This window comes from Tiliqua scincoides, chromosome 8 (genome assembly GCF_035046505.1).
Source record: "Tiliqua scincoides isolate rTilSci1 chromosome 8, rTilSci1.hap2, whole genome shotgun sequence".
In the NCBI taxonomy this organism is placed as follows: domain Eukaryota; kingdom Metazoa; phylum Chordata; class Lepidosauria; order Squamata; family Scincidae; genus Tiliqua; species Tiliqua scincoides.
In genome coordinates this window covers 18668198-18694245 of record NC_089828.1, presented here as the reverse complement: position 1 = coordinate 18694245, position 26048 = coordinate 18668198, and the positions used below count along the sequence as shown (strand labels likewise).

At 44.5% G+C, this 26048-nt stretch overlaps 1 protein-coding gene across 1 annotated transcript; it reads right to left on the bottom strand.

Moving 5' to 3' along the window:
* On the bottom strand, positions 1 to 26048 carry SCAMP2 (secretory carrier membrane protein 2). The gene is made up of 9 exons (XM_066635734.1): positions 25901 to 26048; positions 16773 to 16853; positions 15213 to 15302; positions 12139 to 12256; positions 9649 to 9777; positions 8136 to 8295; positions 5689 to 5790; positions 2308 to 2425; positions 1 to 1619 (listed from the first exon to the last, which is right to left on the bottom strand). Exons 1-9 carry the CDS (start codon positions 25955 to 25957, stop codon positions 1473 to 1475), a joined length of 1002 nt encoding a protein of 333 aa, XP_066491831.1. The 5' UTR covers positions 25958 to 26048; the 3' UTR covers positions 1 to 1472.

The window sequence follows — 26048 nt, the reverse complement described above, 5'->3', positions numbered from 1 at the left end:
CTTCACATTATTGCCAAAGCCGCACTTCATCCCTCTGTACCTCTAGGAGTGTTACCATGTTCACTCCCTTCCCCAAACTAATTTGGGAACATAACCTGCCTTTCCTTACACATACTGTACTTTATTCTCATGGAGTGTTGGGAGAGAATATTCTTAGAATCCCACATCCGCTGAGAACACTAAAGAATGCGCTGTAAGGATTTTCTTATTGTGGAAATCAGGAAAAAATGTCACCACCTCACAGCTCCTCAGAGCAATGGAATTCTCCCTCTGGTGATGGATGTTGAGGCATGCTGAGAATTAGCCTTTCGGTTAGCTACAGAAAACTGCATCAGTGGATGCACCTGGTAAATCATACTGAACACACTAGTTTGTAGGTGAAGTGACCCTGAAGGAGGGTCACAGCTAGATAAAAGCAAAATGCAAGCATTTTAAACTGAATGCAAGGAGGTTTATACCAACCCATCTTTCAGTACGTGCTTCAACAATACCTTTTCCTTTGACAAGTCCTGTCTCCCAGAATCCCTTGCTCCCAAGGGTACTGCAAGCAGCAAAAAGAGGCTGCGTGGAAGGGAGGGAGGAGTGGTCACTTGAACGTTTTCGTTCAGGTGATGACTAACTCAGCACTAGATCACCGCAACAGTCTAGTCAGGTTGCGTGCTGATGGTTGCCCTTCTTCTCAAAATTGCTTTGGTGGCTCAGCTTGCTTCCAGGAAACCAAGATAAACACTTGAGTAAGGAATAGCTGGGTTACCCAATGCTGCTACTCCTACCTGGCAACGGAGCTGGTGAATAATCCATATAAACCTCAACGTTTAAGGCTACAGTGAGGGATGCACCCAACAAGGGGCTCAAGAGGAACCCCCCTCCCCAGTTTCGGTAGGTCAAGCTGCATCTAATTGAGAACCACTTAAGCACGAAAGGTTGTGCAGTGGAAGAAGGGTATGCCTCAAATTGTACCCTTACATCACAACACACATGTGCACCAAAATCCCTCATATGCTGGCAGTGAAAGAACAACTAATTAAAAACTAGGAAGCAAAACCCAAGGAAGCAAAACCCAAGCCCCAATGCTTTGTTAGGGGCGTTGTTAGTACCTTCAATGGGCTTAGTTAGACAAAAAGTCATTCTTCGTAGCGGCTTCCAATGGAAGAAAAGTTAAGAGTGCAAAATCAGCTTCCCAACCCCCCATGAAGGAAGGAAGGAAGGGGAAGTGAAATAAATGTTTCTGCATCCAAGATAATGGGAGATATATTTGATTTTTGGGGGGGAGGGGTGAGAAAGACAAAAAGCTGCCCTGACCCCTTCCCACTAGCTCTGAGGCAGGCAAGATGAGGCTTGAAAAACTACTTCTTGCTAACTTCTTGGAGCTTTGACCAGTACAAGTGGGAAAAGCATCCTGAATGATCAAGATCAGGGAGTGATTGGAGCAAGTGTGGAAAGGAACCAGATGCAGCCCCCTTTGGAAGGTTTCAGTTCCCCCGGAAAGCACTCTGAGCAGCAGAAGAAGCTGCCCCGGCTGCGGCATTCTGGAAGTTCCTGTTGGTGAGGATGCCTTGAGAGAACTCCTCTTGGGCTCTCTGGAAGCTGGCGCCCGTCCGGCGATACAGAGAATGGACCTTGAGAAAAAGAAGAGGACAGCCATCAGCATGGGCATGTTCACTGCTCCTGCAGCCAATGCAAGATAGAGAGCGCACACAACTCCTTTTGCTCCCTTCCCATGTATCAACTCCACCTGTGGCACAGAAACCAGAGAACTGCCAGGAAGGCTAGTAAACATATGAAACTGTTTTACACAAGGTCAGATCTTCTGTCTTTTTGTCTCAATATAGCCTGCACTGACTGGCAGAGACTGTGGCTCTTCCCCAACCCAGTTGGAGATGTCAGGGATTGAAACTGGGACTTCTGTGTGCAAAAGAAGTACTTACCATTGTGCTATTGCCCTTCATCCATATAGGGAAGGTGTGGGTAACAAAAACCAGCCACCAGAGGCAGGGGTTGAGACCATTCTCTTTGGTTTCAAAATGAAGTACCCAGATTAGAGACAAGGTCTGAACAGGGATTCAAACCAGAGGTTCAGTGGATACTTAGATAATTTATTATTTTTTTCCCCAGAGCCAATTCTAGTGTTCAGCAAAGATTACAGCACAGTCCTCTTGGACAATACAGGAGGGGAGGTGAAGGAGTGCAAAAATTGACATCCAAATAAAGGCAACAAACCTACCATTGGCTTCCTTCAAACAGATGGGCTGAAGCCCTGGCCCCTAGGCCTGAGGAGCATTTCCTTTCCACATTCCAGAAACTCACCTGTTTCAGCAGGAAGAGAGACAGAACAGCACAGATCGTGAAGAAGCCAGCTACCACCATCATAATGATTGCCACAGCCAAGTTAACTCCAGTTAAAGAAAGTGCTGCAATCCACCCACTGGAACACAAAGAAACAAAAAACCAATAATATTGTGTTAGTCTGCACTGGGGTGAAGGGACACACAGCACACAAGAGCAATCCTGCTGGATCAGATCAAAGATTTATCTAGTCCAGCATCCTGTTTCACGCAGTGATTGCAAATGCCACAAGCAGGGCCTCACCCACAACAGAGGTTTTTGGAGGCTCCCACAGCTCGCTAATGGGGCTTTGTACGGATATATTCGTGGTGGCTAGGTCATACAGCTGGTAACCAATGGCAATCCTTGTGGCTGTCCAAATTCTCTATCAGAGATTGAGGCCAGTGACTTCCACGCAGTAATCAAAATAAGTATTTTACAGTACCGTATTTGGGTATGAAAATCATACCCACATTCTTCCCTTGTTCTATTTCCCTCCACTTCCTCTGTGGTTCCCCCTTGTGTTGGTTTTCAAGACTGACAGTCCCTTGGAACAAGGTTCTCTCATACTTTGAGAAGCGCCATCCCATGCTCACTGATGGAATAATAAGTTGCAAAGCCTACGGGTATATTAAGTATACATACAGAGGAGCCAGATGCCAAATGTTCTTTGTGAAAAAGCAGAGAAAACTCTGAAGAAGCCCAAATACTGCGAATCAATAGGCATCATTTATTTTGCAAAAATAATCTCCATTTGTACTTTCTGACACATGTATTGGATCTTTTCCAAAGTCTTATGATCAATCAACATTTGGGATAAGCCAAGACTAATTGAATAACAGGGACTAAGCTGTTTGGTCTACGGATGCAATGTACTTTAAAAGGTCAAGTCTTCTAACAGTTCACTAGTCTCCAATATGACAGAAAAATCCACATCATTTGAAACTCATTCTACACTTATAATATGGAATAAAATACACAAATGACCTTCTCACTCACTATGTACTTATACGGACCACTCCACATACACAGAGCCAGCCCAAGACCTCCTACTGCCCGAGGCAGTATGTCGAATCTTGCCATTTGCTCTGCAGTGCCTTGCCAAATGCTGCCCTCCCCCTTATCCAGAGGAACACCAGCCACAACCTCTACCACTCCAAAGTGATGATTCAAAGAGAAAGAAGGGAACAGAACAGAACAGGAAGTGTGGAGGAGCTCTATTTCCCTCTTCCTTTCAAATCCAGGAAGTGGGAAGAAGGGATGCAAGAGAAGCAGGCAGGAGGCACCACCAGCCAATCTGCTGCTGGAGGTGATCACCACAAGTTGATCTCATGGATGAGCCTGCTCATGAACATACCCTTAGAAAACAAATGATAAAAATCCATCCCCTAGCTATCGCCTTCACCATTACCACAAAACAAAGCATACCACAAAAATCCTATGTATGTGATACGCCTTGGGAGAACATTTTCACAAAAGGCCTTTGATTTGGGTGCCCAGGGGCCATCTTGAGGCAGCCTTTGCCTTACTTTGGCTGGTGCATCAGTTGTGCCTGCTCCTGACTTGGCTCTGGGTGCCCATATACCTTAGTCGCCTCTCGTATGGATTATTGCAGAGCATTGTCTGCGGGGTTGCTCCAGAAGACCAACTGGAAGCTACAGCTGGTACAGAATGAAGCTGCAAGACTGCTGACAGGGACATTAAAATCATGTAATATTCCACCTGTCCCAGCTGCAGCAATTGCCAGTTTGCCTCTGGATACAATTCAAGGTGCTGCTTATGATCTTTCAATGGCTTCAGATCAGGGTACCCAGAGGCCTGCCTTCCCTCACCGGGATTTAAATGTGCCCTGAGTTCTTTTGGGTAGGTGGGCTCTTGCACACACCCTCAACTGTTTGATGTGATCTTAGAGGAGATGAATGGAAGAGCCTCCTCAGTAGCAGGCTTCTCCTTATGGAATTTGCTCCTTTCTTTCTAGCGTTCTTTGAAGACTTTCTGGTTTTGGTCACATACTGCTGGCGCAATATTTAGTTTAAGGGGTTTACTCTCTGGCTGTTTTTATTATGTAATTCTTGTATTTAACTTTATTTGCTGTTATGATTGTATTTTTAAAACTATGCTGTGAACCACTTCAGGCCTTGCAAGAATGAAGTGGGACACACACATTTAAAAATAAATAAATGTTGGTCAGGTCCTTTTTGTACTGCTCAAAGAGACCAAGGAGGGGAAGGAATTCTTCACTCTGCTTTGCCTCTGCTTTAAAGGAAGAAGCCTTAAAGGATTTGGTAAAATGTTCTCCAGTCAGGACTGGATTTAGTTAAAAAGCATAACAGACTTTCAAAAGTCAAGCTAAAAAAGGAGCTCCCTGCATGATTCAATATGAGGGCTAGAAATTCAGAGGGCGGATGGCTGAAGCACAATAAAGGCCAGAGCTCTTTCTCCAGGACACCAATTCCACTGCACTCCTAGCTTCAGGGTCCCCCTTCAGACAAGAACTGACACATCCAATACTAATGACTCTTCACATACATGTGGAGGAAAGACTGAATTGGCTTTCTGGGATTCCTTTGGGGCCTGCTTGCCGACTGCCTCGTTCAGAGCTGATGATGCATATAGCTCACAAGTGTCTGGGACTCATCCTTTAGAAACCAGAGTGGGCAACGAGACTGATTGCTTAAGAAGACTCAAACTCTTCCCTGGTTTCCTCTACCCTGAGCTGTTTAAACAATACTACTAATTATTATATGTCTAGCATGCAAAGCATTTCACATATCTTGATGTAAACCCTACAACAACTCTGTGTGTTAAGTTTTATTATCCCCATATTGCAAAGAGAAGACCAAGTTAGAGAGAGTGGCTTGCCTAAGGCCACCTAACTTCATGGGTAGACACAAGATTTGAACCAGGAAAGTCCCAATTCACCAGGCAGTCTCTTAGCCACTAGGCTGGGAAGATTGAGACCATACATGCTTCTTTAGCAAGGGAGGCTCACTGAGCCAAATACAAGTTCTCTCACTTCAGAATGCCCCAAATGAGCAAAATGGAGGCTTTGGATGGGAGAAGGAAGAGAGTTCTCCATTCACTGAGAAAGGGGGAATAAAAGGATTGTTGCAGATCAGCACAAGAGAGCATGCAAGGGACAAGCACAGCGAGGAGAGGATGTGTTAGGAAAGGTTAGAGGAGATACGTGCCTTTCAGGCGAAGGACTAGAGCAGGAAGCATGGAGTTAGAGGTGCTTCAGCTGTGATCTGTGAAAGCCGTAGACCAGGAGAGAAAAGAGAGAGCTTTAGAAGAGCACAGTACAGAAGCCTCCTTACCAGGCAAAAGACCTTCAACACTGTGGGCCAGGGTGATTGGGCTTACCTGTCTCCCCAGCCGGGAATACCAACAGCCTGGATGATGTAGATGGCTATTTGGCAAAAAAATATGAAGAAGAAGACAAAGAAACTGAAGGAACTGTCAGACCTGCCAAGAGAGATAGAAAAGCATCAATGCAGATATTCTAACAAGAGTACAACAAACAAATTCCACACAATGCATTGAATAGCCAGGAGGATTTTGTCATGGACCAATGCCATACACCAGCATTTTTCAGTCAGTGGCACTAGTACCACAGGTGGTACTTGAGGTAGAGTCTGGTGATACTCATGGGGGGCTCAAACCCCTGCCGCCTGACAGCAAGACCAGCAAGGCAACACAACAAGCAGCAGTAGGAGGCTTGGCTGGGTGGGCGGAGCTCTAGCGTGTGCTTTTTGCACACTCAAAAAAAACTTCCTGCTCACCTAGAGCTTCTTACTGGTGTTTGCCGCATTGCGCCTGCCTCCCAATCTGGAAGTTACTGGCAATGACATCATTGCGGTGGTACTTTCCATAGGTGGACCATGCAAAGTGATACAGCAGGGGACAAATATTAAGAAACATATACCATTCCCCTAGCAAGTTACAATCGCTCAGTACAGCTGTGATCTTAAACGCTGAGTGGCCAAACCAGAGCCAAACTCTTTCTGCGTGCCTAACACCACACTCCTCCCAGGAAGTTTACTTCTCCTGGACTGCCCTTTCCTAGACGAGCCCTTCTCTTGAACCTGAACCACTGATAAAGCTACATGCCAACAGTATGTGGTTGCCCTGTACTATCACAGTCACATTATGCTGGCACAGGTGCATTGTATTATTTTAGTCCCATCTTTCCTCCAATAAGCCCAGTATGGCATACAAGGCTGTGACTCCACCCACCCTACCCCTTACAGCGGGCCTGCTAGCTGAGCAAAGAGGAACCTTTTCAAGTGAGGCACCTGTTATATTTAGCAGGGGGAAAAGCAACAGCTCCTCTTCAGCACAGTCTCTCTTCCAGTGGTTATTTGCTTGGCATTTCTTTTGTATCTTTTTAGCTTGTGAACTCTTGAGACAGGGAACCAATTTTGTTTAACTACATAAACTTCTTCCTGAACTTTGTTGTTGAAAAGCAGTATATTACAACCCTGCATAATAATAGCAACAATTGGAGTGGAGATTTAAAAGCGACTCTCCCTAGTCTTAGGTCTGACATTCTAAATCAGGGTTGCCCAAACCCCGGCCCTGGGGCCACTTGCGGCCCACGAGGCCTCTCAATGCAGCCCTCAGGCAGCTCCGAGTCTCCAATGAGCCTCTGGCCCTCCGGTGATTTGTTGGAACCCACACTGGCCCCATGCAACTGCTCTCAGCATGAGGGCAACTGTTTGACCTCTCGCGTGAGCTGTGGGATGAAGGCTCCCTCCACTGCTGTTTCACATCTGTGATGCAGTAGCAGCAGAAAAGGAAAGGCCAGCCTTGCTTTGTGCAAGGCCTTTTATAGGCCTTGAGCAATTGCAAGACCTTCATTCATTCATATAAGTTCATCTTTAATATATTCATTTATGTAAATTTATTCAAATTTTAAATGTAAATTAATTCTTTTTTTCCCCGGCCGCTGACACAGTGTCGGAGAGATGATGTGGCCCTCCTGTCAAAAACTTTGGACACCCCTGTTTTAAACATTAGGTTTGGTTCTCACAAGGCTTATCCATGAAGAGAGACAAGAGCATAGTTCCAATTGATTGCCTTATGGAGCATCAAGGGATGTGCTAACCTCTCAGCAAAAACCCTGCAAGGTAGCTTAGGCTGATAGATGCAAGCAATGTACAGACATGCACAAGGATTTGCATTTCTAGCCAGACCACTGATCCATCTAGCTCAGTACTGTCAACAAAGTAGCAGCGATTCTCTAGTGCTTCAGAGACATGGGCCTGTCTTTCTCCACTCAATCTGGTGATGTCAGAGACTGAACCTGGGACCTTCACACAAAGCACATACTCTGCCACCCAGCTACAGCCCATTCCCACCCCAATGCACTTTGGATGGTAGCCTGCTTGATGGCTTTCACTGGACTAGTTTTGGACAGAGTCCATCAGCTGCTGATTCTTAAAGTATGTTGGAATCCACTTTGGGTCCCTTTGGGGAGGAAGGTAGGTAAAAAATACTGTAAATAAATAAGAAAGCACTTAGCCATAAATATCATTGGGCATAAATTGGGCAAGACACCATCTAGCAGCCTAAGCTACCTTGTAAATTTGTTGCTGAGTGCACCACTTGGAACCCCAAAGGAAAGGAGGGTACAAACATAACATGAACCTCCCCCCCCCCCGTCATAATTTGCCCAACAAACAAATAAAGGTGTGGATTCCAGATTTTGAGGAACAGCCTCACAAGCAAGTTCCTACTATGACCTGCTCAAACAAATGTTCAAACACACACACATCCATCCACTCACCCACCCGGGACATGTTACTTGCCTGAAAGCCTTGTAAATTGGCCGATACCAACAAAGGAAAGCACAGGGAGTGAACAAAATAAACCACAGGATGGACAGGCCAAAGTCTACTCCTCTGTCGGCATTAGTAGTGAACCATGCCAGGCAGGCAAGCAGGTTTAGTAGCAGGGTGACTGAGTGAACTGCTCAGGAGAGAAAACAAATACAGATCAGTAAGCATTACATCTCCTTAAAATACCAAAGTGTGCACAACACTCTACAGGAGATCTGAAGACAAGGAACAGGTCTGCATGCATCCTGATCCAAAAAGGGAATTTGAAATTCTACATCAAGGAAATCCAACTTCTGTATTTGGTGCACATAATACAAAACAAGATTGATGCATTTCATTTGGAAAGTTATGCAGTCTTTGAACAAAGACCTGCAAAGGTGGCCTGGAAGAAGGCAATGGGACTATTTGGCAAGGATGAGTGGCAGAGGAATACTGGCTACCATTTGAGAGGTGGGGGGGAAGGTTCCATCACTCTCTCACTTCTGATTTTTGACAAGGTAAGCACTTCTTATGGTTTACAAAGAAGAATTTAATTATACAAGCAGACAATTAGGCCACCATACAGATCTAGGGCAAAATCTGTGCCAGATTCTAACTTCAACATTGGTGCAATGCACATGAAACGCATTTCTATGCACAGAGCTAGCCAAGAATTTCACAATTCCTCTGTTCCACCAGAAGGAGGTACTAAGAGGCCATTGGGGTTTGGAAGGCTTATTCACACCATAGATGCGTAGAAATAGACACAATTTCTTTGATGCTTGGTTAAAACAGAGGCACTACTTCACAGTATATTCTAGAGAGGGATCCTTTTAATGTACATTGTAATAATTACTGTAAGTGCTATCTACTAGAGCAGAGCTCTGCAAACCCTGGCCCGTGTGCCAGCTCTGGGATTTGGAAAAAGCCCCCCCCCCTTGAGCAGCGTTTACTGTTCTGCCATGGTGCAGCTCGTTTTTCACCTCCATTGCTGCACAGGGATGCTCAGGGCGGTTGCTTCTGCCTGGACATCCTGCTACAAGGCAACAGACATGATTGTCCAGAGCGTCCCTATGCAGCAATGGAGGTGAAAAGGAAGTGGTGCCGTGGGAGAACGGTAAGCTCCAGTTGGGACGGGGAGGGCGTTTCCTGGACACAGCGGTTTGGAGACTGCTGTATTAAAGAAATATTAATTTACCGTTTGATAGTATAAGATTTTTATTGAATAGCCACAATTCCCTTGTTCAAAAAGCCTGTAATAATTGGCACAATAGTGCAACAACAGATACATGATTCTGGCCATTTAGCAACAGATAACATCATAGGTAAATAGCTTTATTCCACACTAGCCTTGCTCTCAGGGCTAACTGCTGACATCAGAGAAGACAGAGTCCTGGACTCAGGACTCAGCCACTGCAGTCCTTTCAGAAAGTTTAAAGTAGGCTTGTGATCACTGACTCTCTCTCCTAGAATTTCTTAGCTACCCCTCATCAGTTTCACTCACACATCCATAGATAATACAGCATCTTGCAAGTTCGTTGGTAATCCGCTGGAATGTCTGCAGAGAAATCTTGATAGAAACATGGCTTGATCGGACAGTTCTTCGGAAGAGGGGGCCAATTGTTCTGTTTCACTGTGAGGAGAGAGAAAAAGAGGAAGTCTCTAGAAAGGTTCCCCAATTCATTTGCTTCACAGAGTACCTCAGGAGCCCTAGAAATATGTGGTTAAAAAGAAGAGAAATGCCATCTAATTAAGAACATAAGGAGAGCCCTGCTGGATTAGGCCAAGGGCCTACCCAGTGGCCAATCAGATACCTCTAGGAAGCCCACAAACTGAAGATTAAGACAACAGTCCTCTCCCACTATTGCTGACAGCAACTGATATTCAGAGACATGCTACCTGTTAACCTGGAGGTTCCTCTAAAATACCATCATGAATAGCAGACATTGATAGATTGGTCCTTCATGAATCTGCCTAAGCTGGTGGACATCACCACAACTTCTGGCAGCAAACTGCATATATTAAGGATGCACAATGTAAAGAAGTACATAAGAACAGCACCACTGGATCAGGCCATAGGCCCATCTAGTCCAGCTTCCGGTATCTCACAGTGGCCCACCAAATGCCCCAGGGAGCACACCAGATAACAAGAGACCTCGTTCTGGTGCCTTCCCTTGCATCTGGCATTCTGACATAGCCCATTTCTAAAATCAGGAGGTTGCACATACAAATCATGGCTTGTAACCCGTTAATGGATTTTTTCTCCAGAAACTTGTCCAATCCCCTTTTAAAGGCGTCCAGGCCAGATGCCATCACCACATCCTGTAGCAAGGAGTTCCACAAACCAACCACACGCTGAGTAAAGAAATATTTTCTTCCGTCTGTTCTAACTCTCCCAACACTCAATTTTAGTGGATGTCCCCTGGTTCTGGTGTTATGTGAGAGTGTAAACAGCATCTCTCTCTATCCACTCTGTCTATCCCTTGCATAATTTTGTATGTCTCAATCATGTCCCCCCTCAGGCATCTCTTTTCTAGATTGAAGAGGCCCAAACGCTGTAGCCTTTCCTCATAACAAAGGTGCCCCAGCCCCGTAATCATCTTAGTCGCTCTCTTAGCACCTTTTCCATTTCCACTATGTCTTTTTTGAGATGTGGCAACCAGAACTGGACACAATACTCCAGGTGTGGCCTTACCATAGATTTGTACAACGGCATTATAATATTAGCCGTTTTGTTCTCAATATCTTTTCTAATGATCCCAAGCATAGAATTGGCCTTCTTCACTGCCGCCACACATTGGGTCGACACTTTCATCGACCTGTCCACCACCACCCCAAGATCTCTCTCCTGATCTGTCACAGACAGCTCAGAACCCATCAGCCTACATCTGAAGTTTTGATTTTTTTGCCCCAATGTGCATGACTTTACACTTACTGACATTGAAGCGCACCTGCCATTTTGTTGCCCATTCTGCCAGTCTGGAGAGATCCTTCTGGAGCTCCTCACAATCACATCTGATCTTCACCACTCGGAAAAGTTTGGTATTGTCTGCAAACTTTGCCATCTCACTGCTCACCCCTGTCTGCAGGTCATTTATGAAGAGGTTGAAAAGCACTGGTCCCAGGACAGATCCTTGAGGCACATCGCTTTTCACCTCTCTCCACTGTGAAAATTGCCCATTGACACCCACTCTCTGTTTCCTGGACTTCAACCAGTTCTCAATCCATGAGAGGACCTGTCCTCTAATTCCCTTACTGTGGAGTTTTTTTTTTAGTAGCCTTTGGTGAGGGACCATGTTGAACGCCTTCTGAAAGTCCAGATATATAGTGTCCATGGGTTCTCCCGCATCCACATGCCTGTTGATCTTTTCAAAGAATTCTATAAGGTTCGTGAGGCAAGACAAAAGTACTTCCTTTTGTCTGCTAAAACTCCCACCGGTTTGTTTCATTAGATGGCCACCAGTTCTAACATTGTGAAAGAGGGAGAAAACTTTTATCTGTCCACTTTCTCCACACTGTGCACAAAGTGATCCCCCCCATCAGCAGCTCAATGTATATGTGAAGTGTATATGTGTAAACTTTCTCTGTTTAAGTGTTGCAAAGACCATTTCTCCTTAGGCTTTTCCTCCATAAACACAGAGGACTAGCTCCTTTTAAAATTAAAACTTCCACTGACAAAGAGCATCACAAATCTGAATGAGAAGAGTCCCAGTGCAGCAGTACACAATATGCAATCGCCATGGAAACTCTTAGACACCCGCTATGACAACCAAGTTAAGGGTCAGCACAACAGGGGTGTCGGAAACTTGCCGAACACCCTTCAAGCAAATTCAGACACGATGACTAGCTGCAAGGCTGGATTGACCAATTAGCTGAGGTGAGCAACAGAGCTGAAGGCAGGCCTCTCTTCCACATGGGTTAGATTTCAAGCAGCTGTCACCCTGTTCTTTTAAGTCAGGTTTTGACACTCCAAAAAGTAGCAGGCACCACTCACAGTTTAAGTTTGCTGCGTTGTTTTGCAACTCGCGCTCCTTTCTGTCCAATTCTGCTGCTTTCCTTTCAAGTTCTTCCTGCTGTTGAAGGAGACCAGCCTGTGCTGCCGAGGCCACAGCCTATGTGGAAAAAAAATACAAGTTAAAACAAGAACACCTACAACTTGAAGGGCAAACCCATGGCTGTGGGGCTATATTGATTTGTAGTGGGGACCATTAGAAGAAACTACTACACTGAGTGCAGCGGTCTTGCCTTCTGACTGCTTCTTAAAGCCCCACCCAGGCATCTTTCTAGGTTCTAATCTTTCAGAAGAACTTTTACAATTTTTTTTCAATCTTCTCCAAGTCTTGAAAAACAAAAAAGTTCAGGATCTCAGGTTTCACTGAACTATCAAGTGCTTTGACAGAAAGTAGCCTTCAGGATTTGAAGCAAAACCGCACGCAGATTAGTTCCTAGAGATGTCTCCTCCCCAATCTATACTAGAAATAAAACATCTCAGAGCCAAAGGCATGAGAACTTCCATTTGTATTATCCCCTGTTGGAAAAAATGCCTCCACTATGCTCTTTTTGTTAAGTCCCTCTGGGTACCCATTTTGATGATCAAACAATTTTAACTGCAAAAAGGACAAACATCTGAGAGGAAAACACAAGGAATAAAGGCATGACTAAGTAGCCAATGCAGAAGACAGGAAATGGGATCCTGGGTCTTACAAACAAAATGCACTCTTTCCTGCTCAACAGAAAGTACATATAAGAAAACTCTGTAACATCTGCTCACTGATTGTCCTCCTCTCCCTTTTACCTGGAGGGTATTCTGAGAGCTGGCATCTTCTCTTAGCAATCTCTGCCTCTCTGTACCTTCTGAACGTGACGAGATGAACTTAGGAGTCAGGTACTTGCTGGCCTGTCTAAGCAGCAACTGCAACACACAACTATAAGCTCTGTCTAAGCTCACAGGATGGGGTTTGTCTGATCGCTTGCTAAAACTAGGTTATCTAACATCATTAAATGAATAGGGAAGTGACATATCAAAAGGAGGATTGAATGGGGATGAAAGAAGGGTCGGACAAGAACGTGAACGTATAAGGCTGTAGAGGGCTCTCCATTACATTGCTTGCTTTCCAAGGTCTATATGAACATTTAAAATATTTCTCCCCTGCTTCACCTTAATGTAATCCAAGAGAGCCATCCACAAACTACATCCCCTTCATAGGGCTGGCATGTCTATCACTTGGCCCTCTATTACTTATTTGACTGCACTTGAATACTGTCAAATATCCTGAAGCCAGGATGTGGAGAAGGTTTGAGGAACTGGTCAATTCAGCAAAACTACCTTAAAAAACCAAGTCTCTCTTTTTAAATAGCTGAAGTCACTCCCCTTTATTTCTGTTTTAATGCCACAGCTTTAAAAAAATGGAATTAAAACAATGTTGCAGCTATAGGCTGACCTCAGTGTTCCAGGCTAAAAGCCAAAGAAAAAACTGTTCAGTGAATGGTTGACATTAACAGAAAATTTCCCTAACATTGTTTGAAGTAATGATAATTCTAAGGTTGTAACGAACTGATTTCCCTGCTGTACATCAACTCATTTGTTTTTATGATTAGCATAAGTTATCAACCCTGCTGAAAAGGCAATGTTGTGGTGCTGATACAGTCAATGCTTTAAAAACACTATTTGACATTTGAACAGTCAATTGAACAAATCTTTCTCACTCAACTCTAGCTTGCAGGTTTCATGCAAGAATACTGTTTTTAGGGCATCAGGCAAACTGCAAGGAAGATCTGTTTGTTCACCTGGTGAGGGTCATGTCAGGTCACCACATGCTTATCTTTTCTACACCACTATTTGTAAGTCAAGGGAGATGATGACTTACACCTCTAAATCTGATTTTGAAAGGTTGGGATGTGTGAAAAAGGTTAGACAATTGCACTGAAGTATATTAACCCAGTAGAATGCAAGTGAATGTGGGGTGGGGAGACTTTAGGCTTCCAGGAGTGTGTGTTTGGGTTATTTTACCAGAGCCTTGGGAGCTACCAAGCTTGGGAGCTACAAAACGACACCTTGCGAGGCAGGACCTACATCAGTTAGTACAATAATGTACATGTTTGAGTTGTGTACAGGGCTGGGATGTAACTTGAATCTGGGTTCCTGGTATGATGCAAGAATAAAATAAGATAGAGGCAAGCGTATAAAAGGTTTGGGAGTGATTCTAGATCAGCTACCTCCAAACCCCAGCTTGTGGGCCAGATTTGGGGTTCAGGAGAAGCCGCCCACTTCATGAGCAGAGCTTACTGTTCCAGTGTGCCTGCTAGGACATCACACCATAGACACAACTGCACAGAGTGTTGTGTCATCCTGATCGGGGGGACGGACGGACGGACGGACAAAGAGAGCTACAGCGTGCTGGAATAGTAAGTGCTGGTTGTGCAGGGGAAGGCATTCCTGATGCACAGCAGTCTCCTCTTTGGAAACTGCTGCTCTAGATCACTGAAGGTATTGGAAGCCCCATAGTGACCTTATGCCCACCCTGATGTAAATGACTGATCTGCTGAATACCTGCATTTTACTTCTTTGTATACTGTAAAGTCCCTTCCCGCAGAGCTAAAACAGGAGCCAAAATGCAGAAGGAAAGCAGCTAAGAGAAAGTCTCACCAAGAGCTTTCAATGTCTGACACAAAGGTATGTTTTTGCATGGGATCAAATCTCAGGACATTATCCAACAGTCAACTCTGGCCATCCCATGAAGAGCCAGCTGAATTCCACTCATCTTTAGTGAAAACAATCTGATCCCAAATCTCCTAAATGGCTGTGATTTGCTGCATGTGAGCCACGTCCCAATTTGAACTAAGAAGCCAGGCCTTGCATGTTTGTAAAGCGTGCCTTTCCAAGAGCATGCAAACAGAGAGTTATAGATCTAAATAAAATTTAAAATAGGCTTATTAGCAACCTAAAACAAATATAATAAGGCAAAATACCAATCAGCACCAAAGATGATTCTGCTTATTAGGCTACCAAGCACTGCATTCTCTCAAGCTGCAGCCCAGCAATGAGAGAGATACGGCAGGGAACATTACCTGTGGAGTGGGTTCCACAGATGGCTGCAGCACGGCAGGTTGGGAAGGCCCACTGGGCTGCGTTGCCGGAACAGTCTGAGCTGCATTTGTCTAGAGAAAAAGAGAGGGGAGAAAGAGTCAGAAGAGTGGGACAACAGCGTTATATAATAGGCTCTGGTTCCACCACTGCAAAAGCATCACTTAATAGGATTTGTCCCAAAGTGGGACAAACCCAAAGTTTCAGAAAACCCGGTGCCCATTTTGAGGCACTTGTTATTTCCACGGCTCCAGCCATGCTGGGATTTGGAGATCATCTTCAAAAAACAAACAAACCCAAACATTAGCCCCTCTAAGAGAAGTTGCCTGATGAGATGAAATAAAAGGCAGCTTTTTCGTGTACCGCTCTCAATATCCTCTCTCCTACAAAAGTCAAATATGCCCCTCCCGGTTCCAATAGTAAGTGAAGAAACAAAACCATTTTCCTTTCCTTTTTTCAATCTAATTATGAACTTGTATATATCAATTACATTTCCTTTGCCCCATCCCTTCCTATGTCAGCCTTTCCCAAGGCAGACAGAAGAGCATATTATACATATTTGCTATGGCCTCTCACCTCACCTTTAGTACTTTCTCCCAAACCCACTTTTCCAGGAAGCCTTTGGAACTACGCTCTAGTCTCTTTGCCCTGGAACAACTAAGCCTAACTGTGTGTACAGTTTTTGTACAGGCCTATGGCCTGATCCAGTGGGGCTGTTCTTATGTACGTGAAACAAATCACATTCTCTCCACATTTACCTGCCATTCTCCCTCCTCCTCTTTTGCCTTCCTTATGTGTTTCTAAATTGGGAGCCCCTCTGGGGAGAGACTCATCCTCTTACCTTTTGAAAAGTGCCATACACATGGAAGATGCTACACAAGTAATATTTCCATTATGTTTTCTGGGGCTGAATAGCGAGAACTTTATAAAATACTTGTGTTGTGGTTTTATATAGGTGCAATAGGATTTCTGTATTAGCTTATTCTTTTCTAATAAACCCACAGAACAGTGTTTCCATTTTTGATGGCTGCAGTTAGAGATGCGAAGGCCCAGAACACGACACACAAAGTTGAAAAAGTTAGAAGGAAAAACTGCTTCTGAGTGGCAGATTTCTTCCAGTTTTCCAGTGGAAAAAAAGTAGAATTTTGGGAAACCTAGGAAAAAATGCTTCTTATGAAATAGCAAAAGGTTAAATGTTTTTAAAAAGGATTTTAAAATACTGTTTTAGCTGCCTTATAGTTCCTCAAATCGCTTGACAATTACAGTTTCTGTATACTGTTGGCATACAAACCTCTCAAATTCTCCTGTCTGCTAAAGAACACTTTATCTTCTCCAGGATATGGAAGTAACTGATCTTATACTTGTCAGCTGAAAAGCAGTATATAAATATTCTAAACAATAACTGAATAAAGTTGAAACCTATACCATGCCATTTAAACAATTAATATAGCCCTGAAGAATATCATCATCTCACGTTTCTTTGTCTAACTGGAATCTGTTTCTGAAAGACTACTAGCTTGAGACCTAATCTCAGGCTGACTTACCAGTCGGGAGCTCTCAGAGAAAGGATTGAATTCATCCAGGCCACCCTGTTTAGCATTTGTTAATTGTGTGACTGAAGGATCCTGAAAGAAAGGCGAGGGAATCAGTAAGAAGAATAAATGCAGAGTGTGCATACATTCCTATACCTTATTGCTATGACTGGTTTTCCATTCTTCCTTCTTGATAAGATCCTTGTCCCACACGAGACACAGGAAGCTGTTATAATAGGCTCAGTCTCACCTCCTCTTAACTTGGAGGAAAAGCACTTAAACCACAGGCCCTTTGAGTCAGATTGTATTAGATATTTTTATACCACCCCATCCGTGTACATGGAACCCTTACAGGAATTCAACAGTAAATAGCCAGGTCCCTACTCCCAAGAAGTTCACAATCTAGACGAGACAATAGTGAAACTTCAGTAAAGAATGAAGATTAACAGGATAAGCCACAAGCCAAAGCTGAAAGGGCAGGTTTTGTAGAAGGATTTAATGAATGGGGATGGAAGTGGCACCGTACACATGGAGGCCGCAAAGGAGACCAGACTCAACTGCTTAAGGTAGCGGGAGATCTTTGATCAGTTATGGGTGGAGGAGTTGAAAGAGGTAGAGGTCATGGATGGAAATGCAAATAGTACATAAACAGCTTTAAAAAGTGTATGTTCTGTGCCACAAGGAGCCAGTAAAGGAATCTAGGCATCACACACTCAGTGTGACATGAAAGATAAATGATTTTGGTAGCAGAGCTTTGGATAGAGGCAAAAGATCCAAGGTGCAAAAGAGATGCCCTTTAGACATTGCAGCTGTGACAAAAGGAGCTGTGGTTTCATCAGATCATCTTGTGGCACTGCTATAAAGTTTAAAGTCCTGGCACAACGGGGTGGGGCCACTCATACGTATCTTTACCACTCAGGAGTTGCCTACTTGGAAAAGGCGGAAGAAAGCTTCAGTTTACAGAAGGAACCTTGCTCCCTGATGCTTCATTTACAGCTACGGGACACATTCCACAAACTCCCATGAAAACCCAAAGCTGTTTCAATAATGGTCAGCCTTCGTCCCCAAAGCAAGCAATGTATCAGCTTCTACTGCTGTGTTCAGATACAGACGCAAAATATGTCTGCGTTATCAGGCTGGGAAAGCTAGAAGGGAAAAGTACATGTTGCAACTATGAGCCTAGGGACAGGCAGACTGTCAGATTGGGTCTAGCCTAGTATCATCTTAGCTGTGTACGCTGCAAGCTTCTGTTTAATGAATAACTGCAGGCAAACAGCCTAAATGCTGACACTCCCTGCTTATTCATGTTGTTATACAACTTAGGGAGTCACGCCAGGAAAGGGAAACAGGTGCAGCCTTCATCACCTGTTGTGTGCAACGCACTTGCTAATGGAATGCAGTGGGGCTTACTTCCATGTAAACATACACGCGTAGGACTGTGGAGCACACTCCTTTGCAGAATTAGGGCTGCAGGCACATTGGTACACAGAACTAGAAAACCCAGTCAGTTTCTCAGCACATTCCCAAGGAGTAGCTACTGCTTTGGGGAGGGGGAGAAGCACAACATTACACGTGGAAAGTGCCAGGCTGCAAAAGTCCAAGTACTCCCAAGCAGAGTGAGCTGCTGGACCAATGTCAGTCACAGCAGTATCATCAGAAAGGAGGTTTGGCTGCACAGTTCCAGGGAACAAGGAGGTTAAGTTTAGAGTTCAGGCCTTGCTACAAAATGAACTGCTAGTTTCCTGTTGCAAAATGTAACATAATTCTGCTCCAGAACAAACATCTGACAAGCCACAAGCACAGCCACTATTGTCACAAGCAGTTTAACGTTGCAAATCTTGGGACTTAGAAGGCACCCCCCCGACCCCACCCTGTTTTTTCTTGCTTCTCTTGAGTACTTCCTTGTTGTACCTTCCTTTGTATCCCATGTGTTTTGGCTATTATTGACAGCTGTCTTTATTTTATTTGAACTTTCATGTATGCAAAAGTGAAACCAAATAAAGGCAAAGGTATAGCCCAGCGTTCTTCAGCCTTGGGATTGCAAAGCCACAGTTGTGGGGTCCTGGGAACTTACGGGAATGAAAAAAGGTTGAAGTCCACTGGACTAGAGCACTACCAGGTTAAGGCGGAGGCATCTGGTGTACCCCTTCAGGTACCAGAAGACTATGTCCCAATCCTGCTCAGGTTCTTAGCAATCGTGCTAAAACAGCCTGCACTAGTACCAGGCTTCATGGTAACATTTCCGTTCACTCTAAAAAGTATATCTGGTTACAATGAACAGTGCTGGGAGGGCATTACAAGGGCAGGGAGGGGCAGAGATGGGGGTGGGCAGTTAAGGTTCTGGGAGGGAGTGCAAGACTGAGAGTGGGGTCCCCAGTCTCATACTTTAATTATATATAACCCAATATATTATATATATATATATTGGGTTAATTATATATTGGCACAAAAAAGGTAGAAGACCACTGGTAGAAAACTACAGGACAGTTTTCCTGGAAAGTCCCTGAGGCATAGCCACATAAAGTCCAAAGCATATGGACACATCTAGAAATCCAAGACACATTCAATTGCTATTGAGTAGGCACCACAGAACTGAACTTCAAGCCAGATACAAAATACTTTTTGGAAAGCACAAAAACAGTAAAACCAAGGTCTTTTTTTTTTTTTTAAAGTACAGATTGTTCTCTGTACCCACACAATTTATTATATGTTAAACAGAATTCAAGCTATTTGAAAAGTACAGCCAAATACGAAGGAGTATTGCAAGCAAATGGATGGAAGTGGGTTGGAGCAAGACTGAAGAGGGGTTTGTAAGATGTGGCATGTAGTATACTTTCCTCAACAACAGATTTGGAACTTGGTGCTGTACATGGACAACAAAACCAAAATGCAGTCGAAATGGCTGGCATGAAAACGAAGAACAAAATCTGTCGAATTTTAAAACTTTTAGGAGAGGCTTCAAGAATATGAAAAATTGTTCAGCCGCAATGGGCCATTTTAATTTATTTAGAAACACCACGACAGAGAGTTTTAACTTTTGTGAGATGTTCTCATTTGCTTCAGAAAATACTTCAGAAAAGTACCACAACCTTGCCAGTTGGGAACAAACAACCAGAGGTACAAGAGATCAAATCAGTAAGAGCTTTGGGGCAAGCATTTGATTTGAACTGACACTGAAGTTTTGGCCTTAAGCAAATCACTTTCTCTCAACCTCTTGCTCTCCCTGCAGGAATAGCAATAACTTGTTTTACAGGACTGTTGCATGAATGAAATTAGGAAAAAATAAAACCCTTTTCCACCTTTACATCATGATCCATAACAAAGTAGGGAACTAAACCAAACTACACAGCTAGCATTAAAGACAACTTACAATACAATCCCAGGAATGACATTGTATTCAATGGTGCTTGCTCTGGTAAGTGTGTTTAGGAAAGTAGTTTGCTAATTAACAACTTTGATGTTAAACTGTTTTAATATATTTGCTTTAGACATCTTTAATATTTATCCATTATGTGGTTACTTTTTCCTTGACCAAATGACAGGTCATTTGCTTGGGTAGGGGGAATCAGAATGCAAATTTAGACCAATGCCACTGGAATGCTGCTAATCCCAACTATCAACATGCAATGAAATAAACTGAATCTCTATAAACACATCCAGAAGGTTCCATTTCTGTTAAAAAGCAACAACTGGTTCACCACAAAAAGTTCAGTAGACAAGCCACAAAGGAGGACCTACTTACAAAATAAGGTAAAATGTGAAATCTTGTTTTAGTTTAGGTTTGAACTGGCTTGATGCAGCAGCCTGAGGGTGACCTACTAAAAATCATATACGTCAAACACCACAAAGTATTTCAACAGTTGCTTCCTTTTGGCTAATAGTCCTCTGTGCCTGCATCAGTTCAGTGCTGGAGACATCCCTAAGCTTTGCAGTATGTTCCAGCATTGTGGAATCTGCTACCTGGGCATGCCCAATGGATTTCACAGGCTGACACTGTGGCAAAACTAGGTCTCCAAGCCAGAGTCAACGCATCAACAGTAATCACAAAACGGAAGACCAATCAACACTCTCCACCCATAAACTAGGATTATTCAAAACACCAAAGGAAGCTAGGGGTCAAACCAGGACACTTGGTCTACCACCACCAAACTATTACAGAACACAGAATCTTCTGGTTATTTTGAACACAGCTAATGCTATGGGCAAAGAATTAACAAAATGGTCAAGTTTATATGCATTCCTATACTGCCCTGTGTCTTTCTTTCGCCTCCAACCTTGCCCATTCCTCCAATCAACCCTCTCCTTTCCAATTGTAGAACACTGTTTGGTTTATGTACAAAAAAAACCAACACCCCAAGTGCTTTTAAAATTACAAAAGGAAGGCCTGGCACCAAAGACCCAATGTCGAAAAACTCCCTTGAAGAGCTAGGTTAACTGAAAAGATCTTTATACCACTAGCAGCTCTGTTGACAAACAAAAAAACCTTGGCTGAAGAGGCTTGTGAAGGGCATCATCTGCTTGCAATGAAATTTCTTACAGACGTAGGTTCAAAACTGTAACTTTACGAACTGTGTGTGAACTAAACTTAGAACGGGAAGGCAAATACCAGTGAGAAGCTCACTACGGTGCCACCATATTGCCCTGTTGCATGTGTTATGGACACCCATAAGCATGATAGCGTTTGACCACTAGTGCTCCCTTTCACATCCACACCCAGGTCAGCAAGATAAAGAGGCTGACCTACCAACTCCCTTGGTAAACTGAGAGCTTCAGAGAGGCACAGAGCTTCCAATACTAGCTTCTAATACAGTGAGGTCCTTTTGAGATTCCATGAAAGCTCCGGCAGCTAGTAAAAGATACCTAGTGCTTTATGAATTTAATTCGGTATCCAAAGTGTTACTGAGGGGAAGAAAAACACCACAGTGCAAAATGTAGCACCACACCAAAATCAACACACTGTAAAGCCAGCTAATATACAATTTTTTTTTTGGTACCAGGGGCACCTCATCGTATTGGCAACCTTCAGTCTCGAAAGACTATGGTATCGCGCTCTGAAAGGTGGTTCTGGCACAGCGTCTAGTGTGGCTGAAAAGGCCAATCCGGGAGTGACAATCCCTTCCACACCGGGAGCAAGTGCAGTCTGTCCCTGGTCTGTCTCCCTGCACAATTGCAAAAACCATCATTGCATCCCAGCACTCAAGAGTTTCAACAACTTCCTCTGCATCAACAGCATGTCATTGGTCGAGACAACAGGAGCTTATCAGCAGAATTCTTTTCAAACTTATCCATCCTGCAGACAGAGGACACTATTCAGCCCAGATTTACACACATGATCTGCAGCGTAGAAGCGTAGAGAAGTGATTTCACATAGGAAGTTGTTGGTGTGGACAACCCCAATGAAAGCTCAAGAATTTCCATCAGAATCGCTCCCTGTTTGCGAAATTGTTTTCAAGCAGCTGTTACAGGGCTATTTCATGAGTGAACTGCACTGTTGAAAAAAAACAGATTTACTGCACTTGACAACTAGTTTCTAAAAAATATTGTCCCTCCTCTCCCCTCCTGTACTGGTCAGCTAGTTTAAGCCTCGATTATGCTTCTTTAAACCCCCGTACATGGGACTGACCAACTGCATGGAAAGAAAACAGCAGCCAAATGTTAGCATCACAACGGAACCAGGACTGAGCTCCTGTACTGAACACCACTGTTCTCTCTCATGCAAAGCTGGAAGCCATCAGATGTAGGCAGGCAGGAAAAGGCATGTGATGATATAGCAGAATCTGAACCAAACTGCAACAATGAGGCATTATACTACGGAAATTTAGAAAAGTTTAAAGTACTGTATCCATAACACTACAATTACCCACAGCCCACAAGAGACAGAATGATAAAAACCCAGCACTTGAGTCCACCATTCATTCATGAACCTGTCCAATGGGATGCCTGCCATCCAAATGCATCCCCTGCAAAAACAAACTGAATTTGTAAGCAAAGGATACTTGCAGAAGTTTGGGAACCATGAAGTCTTTGCAGGAGCGAGGAGAAGACAGTGTCACGATACCCAGAATAGTGCCATTGCAGGGGACAGAGGGAGGGCTTTCACTTACTTTCATCTGTGCCAACCTCCGGAAAGCCCTGCAGATGCCTCTGCAGGGCTCCCCAAACCTTAGTAAAGTTAAAAATAGCAATCAGAAACTACATCCAGTTTCACGAAGTGGAAGTGGTTTCCAATCGCTATTGAAACCATGAAGTGATTTCCAATCACTATTTTTAACTTTTCTAAGGCTTGGGGGCCCTATAGAGGTGTCTGCGGGGCTCTGCACACCTCCCAGAGGCCAGCACAGGCACTGGTAAGTTAAACCTCCCTTCTGTCCCCAGCAGTGGCACCATTTTGGGGATTGCGGTGCTGTCTCCCCCTTCCCCACCCCTTAAGGGGCCAGGGACAAGTGCTTTCTAGGCTGGTGGGTCATGACTCAACAGTTTGGGAACCACTGCTATACAGTATTTAGATTCAAGCTCTTTAGTATATTAGTAGCAGCAATTCCATAGGTATCCCACACTTCCTCAAAGGAACTCAGGGGAGGATACACAGAGATTATAACCCATTTTTATCTCCACACCAATCCTGTCAAGCAGATTGAGCTGAAAAAAGAGAGGAACACATTTGTCTAGTAAACTTCATAACTCAGTGGAGATTTAAACCTGAGCCTTCCTGGTTCAACTACCTCACCCTGGGGCTGGTACAGACATTACCTGTACTTAGATGTATCCAGAGTGCCTAGTTACCCATCTTGGTCTGGAGATTCTGTTCCTGGATGCAGATTAACTTCTCTCATGGACAGGCTTCATTCTGTTCCCAGGCACATAGCACCAAACTTTGAAACACCAAAATGATTGGTTTTTGGAGGTGGGGGCTCTCTAACTTTATGCTGGAAGGCAGACAAGTAAACATGCCTCAGATAAACATGTATCACCAATCAAGAGATGGGAGCACGGAAGTGCCAACTGACAGCAGGGATTTCAGAGAGAAGCAGGCACCTGCAGCTCTGCTATGGCCCCTTAACAGATTCGCCAACACTGGGTAAGAGCTAGGCACCCCAAATCCTTCCCTTACTCAGATCAGAAGAACTGTCTGTAATTACGCCAATTAGGTCACAAACAGAGAATGTTTGTGATATTACAAGAATGGTGTAGCATCATATCTGCTGCTAGGTGCTGAACAGCACACAGAAAGGAGGGCTTGTTGTAAGCATTGGACAGACAAAACAGAGAATAAAGGCCAGGTATAGGTCTGGCACCAGTTTTGCTGAAGAACCAGAGAGATGGGTCATGTCTGAAGGGCCAAACTTGTCGCCGTTATTAACAGAGCATTATCAGCATGACTGAAACTTTACTAAGCACAAGAGACCAGATCCCTGCCCCAAAGGGATCTGGAGATCTTACGGCTTACTGTCTAACATTCTACATAGCAAAACAAAATCTACAAACCCCTACTCCCCCCCACCCTACCCAACGTGACCCAGCAGTTAAGGCTGCAGCTTCCAAAGGGGTAGCCCTGTTCATTTGTCGCAGCATGAACGAGTCTTACGGTACGTTAAAGAGTAACCTATTTATTGCAGCATAAGCTTTCAAAGACTATAGCGTCTATAATAAATTGGCTAGGCTTTAAATGTCACAAGACCCTCTTTAGATAAGGATACAATCCTAAACACAGATATCTGAAAATAAGCCCTTCTGAAGACAGTAGGAAGTGATCAGGAGTAAGTTACCAAAGCCATTACTCCACCTACACCCCTCTTTAGACTCTAGTTTGGCAAAGTGTTAGGGGGTGGGGGAGAAAGGGACAGGCTGACACCCTTCAGAAGAGCTGAAGCTTTAGCAGGGGGCACCAGCTACTGATCCCAAGTGAATACACTCCTAGTTGAAAGCCTCTATGAGATTCAAGGCAACTTTCCCTTGCCTCTTGGGGTCCTCCACCACCCTTCCCTTGACACCTATGAGACTCCTCTGCAGATGGGGGTGGGGAGAAAGAGGCCAAGTTTTGCTTTCCATAGGGGTCAATACATTCTCCTTATCAGTCTTGCGACCCACCAAAATGTAAGGTGGTGACCTCTTGGTGGGTCTCAACCCACAACCACTAGACTAGGCTTTAAGGGTCACATGAGACTCTCTGAAGCTATGACTGCAATCCTACACAGTTGGACCTACTTGTGTGGAAGCATATGCAGAGGAGAGGGTTACAAGTCCCTAGAAATGACTCCACCTACACCTCTCTTTTGACTCTGGTTTGGCAAAGGGTGGGTAGGTGGGTGGGGGAGAAAGAGACAAGCTGACACCCTTCAGAAGAGGAGAGACTTTAGGGGGGGAGCTACTGACCCCCAAGTAAATGCACTCCAAGTTGAACGCCTCTATTAGATTCAAGGCAACTTTCCCTTGCCTCCTGAGGTTCCTCCACCACCCTCCCCTTGACACTCACCAGACTCCCCTGCAGGAGAGAAAAGAAGAGACTCACAGCCCAATCCTATCCACGCTTTCCTGGGAGTAAGCCCCACTGACTCTGATGGGACTTCTGAGTACACCTGCAGAGGATTTGGCTGTAAGGCTACAATTCCAGCCACAATTACTTGGGAGGAAGCCCCATTAACTATAATGAGACTTACTTCTGAGTAGACATGACTAGGAGCAGTCTCTGAGGCTGCAATCCTATCCAGACTTGGGAGTCAACTCCATTGACTATAATGGGACTTAGACACACCTAGGATTGGACTCTGACACTGCAATTTTATCCACATTTTCCCAGGACTAAAGCCCATTGACTATAATGGGACTTCTGAGTAGACTCCCACAGGATTGGGCTCTGACACTGCGATCATCCACACTTTCCTGAGAGTAAGGCCCACTGACTATAATGGAACTTACTTCTGAGTAGACATGCACAGGCTTGGGCTCTGAGGCTGCAATCCTGTCCACACTTACCTGGGAGTAAGCCCCATTGACTAGAATGGGACTTACTTCTGAGTAGACGTGACTAGGATGGGGCTCCCAGTTCCTCCTTCTTCCTCCTCCTCCCCCTGCTGCCCCCTGCCCAGCCCCGGGTTAGGCTCATAGACTGGAGGAGGCGGCACCACCTTCGGCTGCCTCACCTGGAAAGGATTCACGTCCACCGGGTCCGCGAAGGGATTCGTATCGAAGGCCGACATGGCCAGTTCCGGGCTGGGCCAGCTGCACCTGCTCCCACTCCGGTCCGCTTCCTGCTCCCTGGAAACCACACAGGCAGGCAGAGACACACTT

What these genes read in the sequence shown, in the direction of transcription:
- SCAMP2 (XM_066635734.1), bottom strand. Translation starts at nt 25,957, where the DNA reads ATGTCGGCCTTCGATACGAATCCCTTCGCGGACCCGGTGGACGTGAAT. An exon ending in CTGTGGAACCCACTCCACAG is followed by an intron (nt 12,257 to 15,212) that starts GTAATGTTCCCT and finishes TTTTCCACATAG; the next exon opens with GCTGTGGCCTCGGCAGCACA. An exon ending in GCTGTATTATCTATGGATGT is followed by an intron (nt 8,296 to 9,648) that starts GTGAGTGAAACT and finishes TCTCCTGAGCAG; the next exon opens with TTCACTCAGTCACCCTGCTA.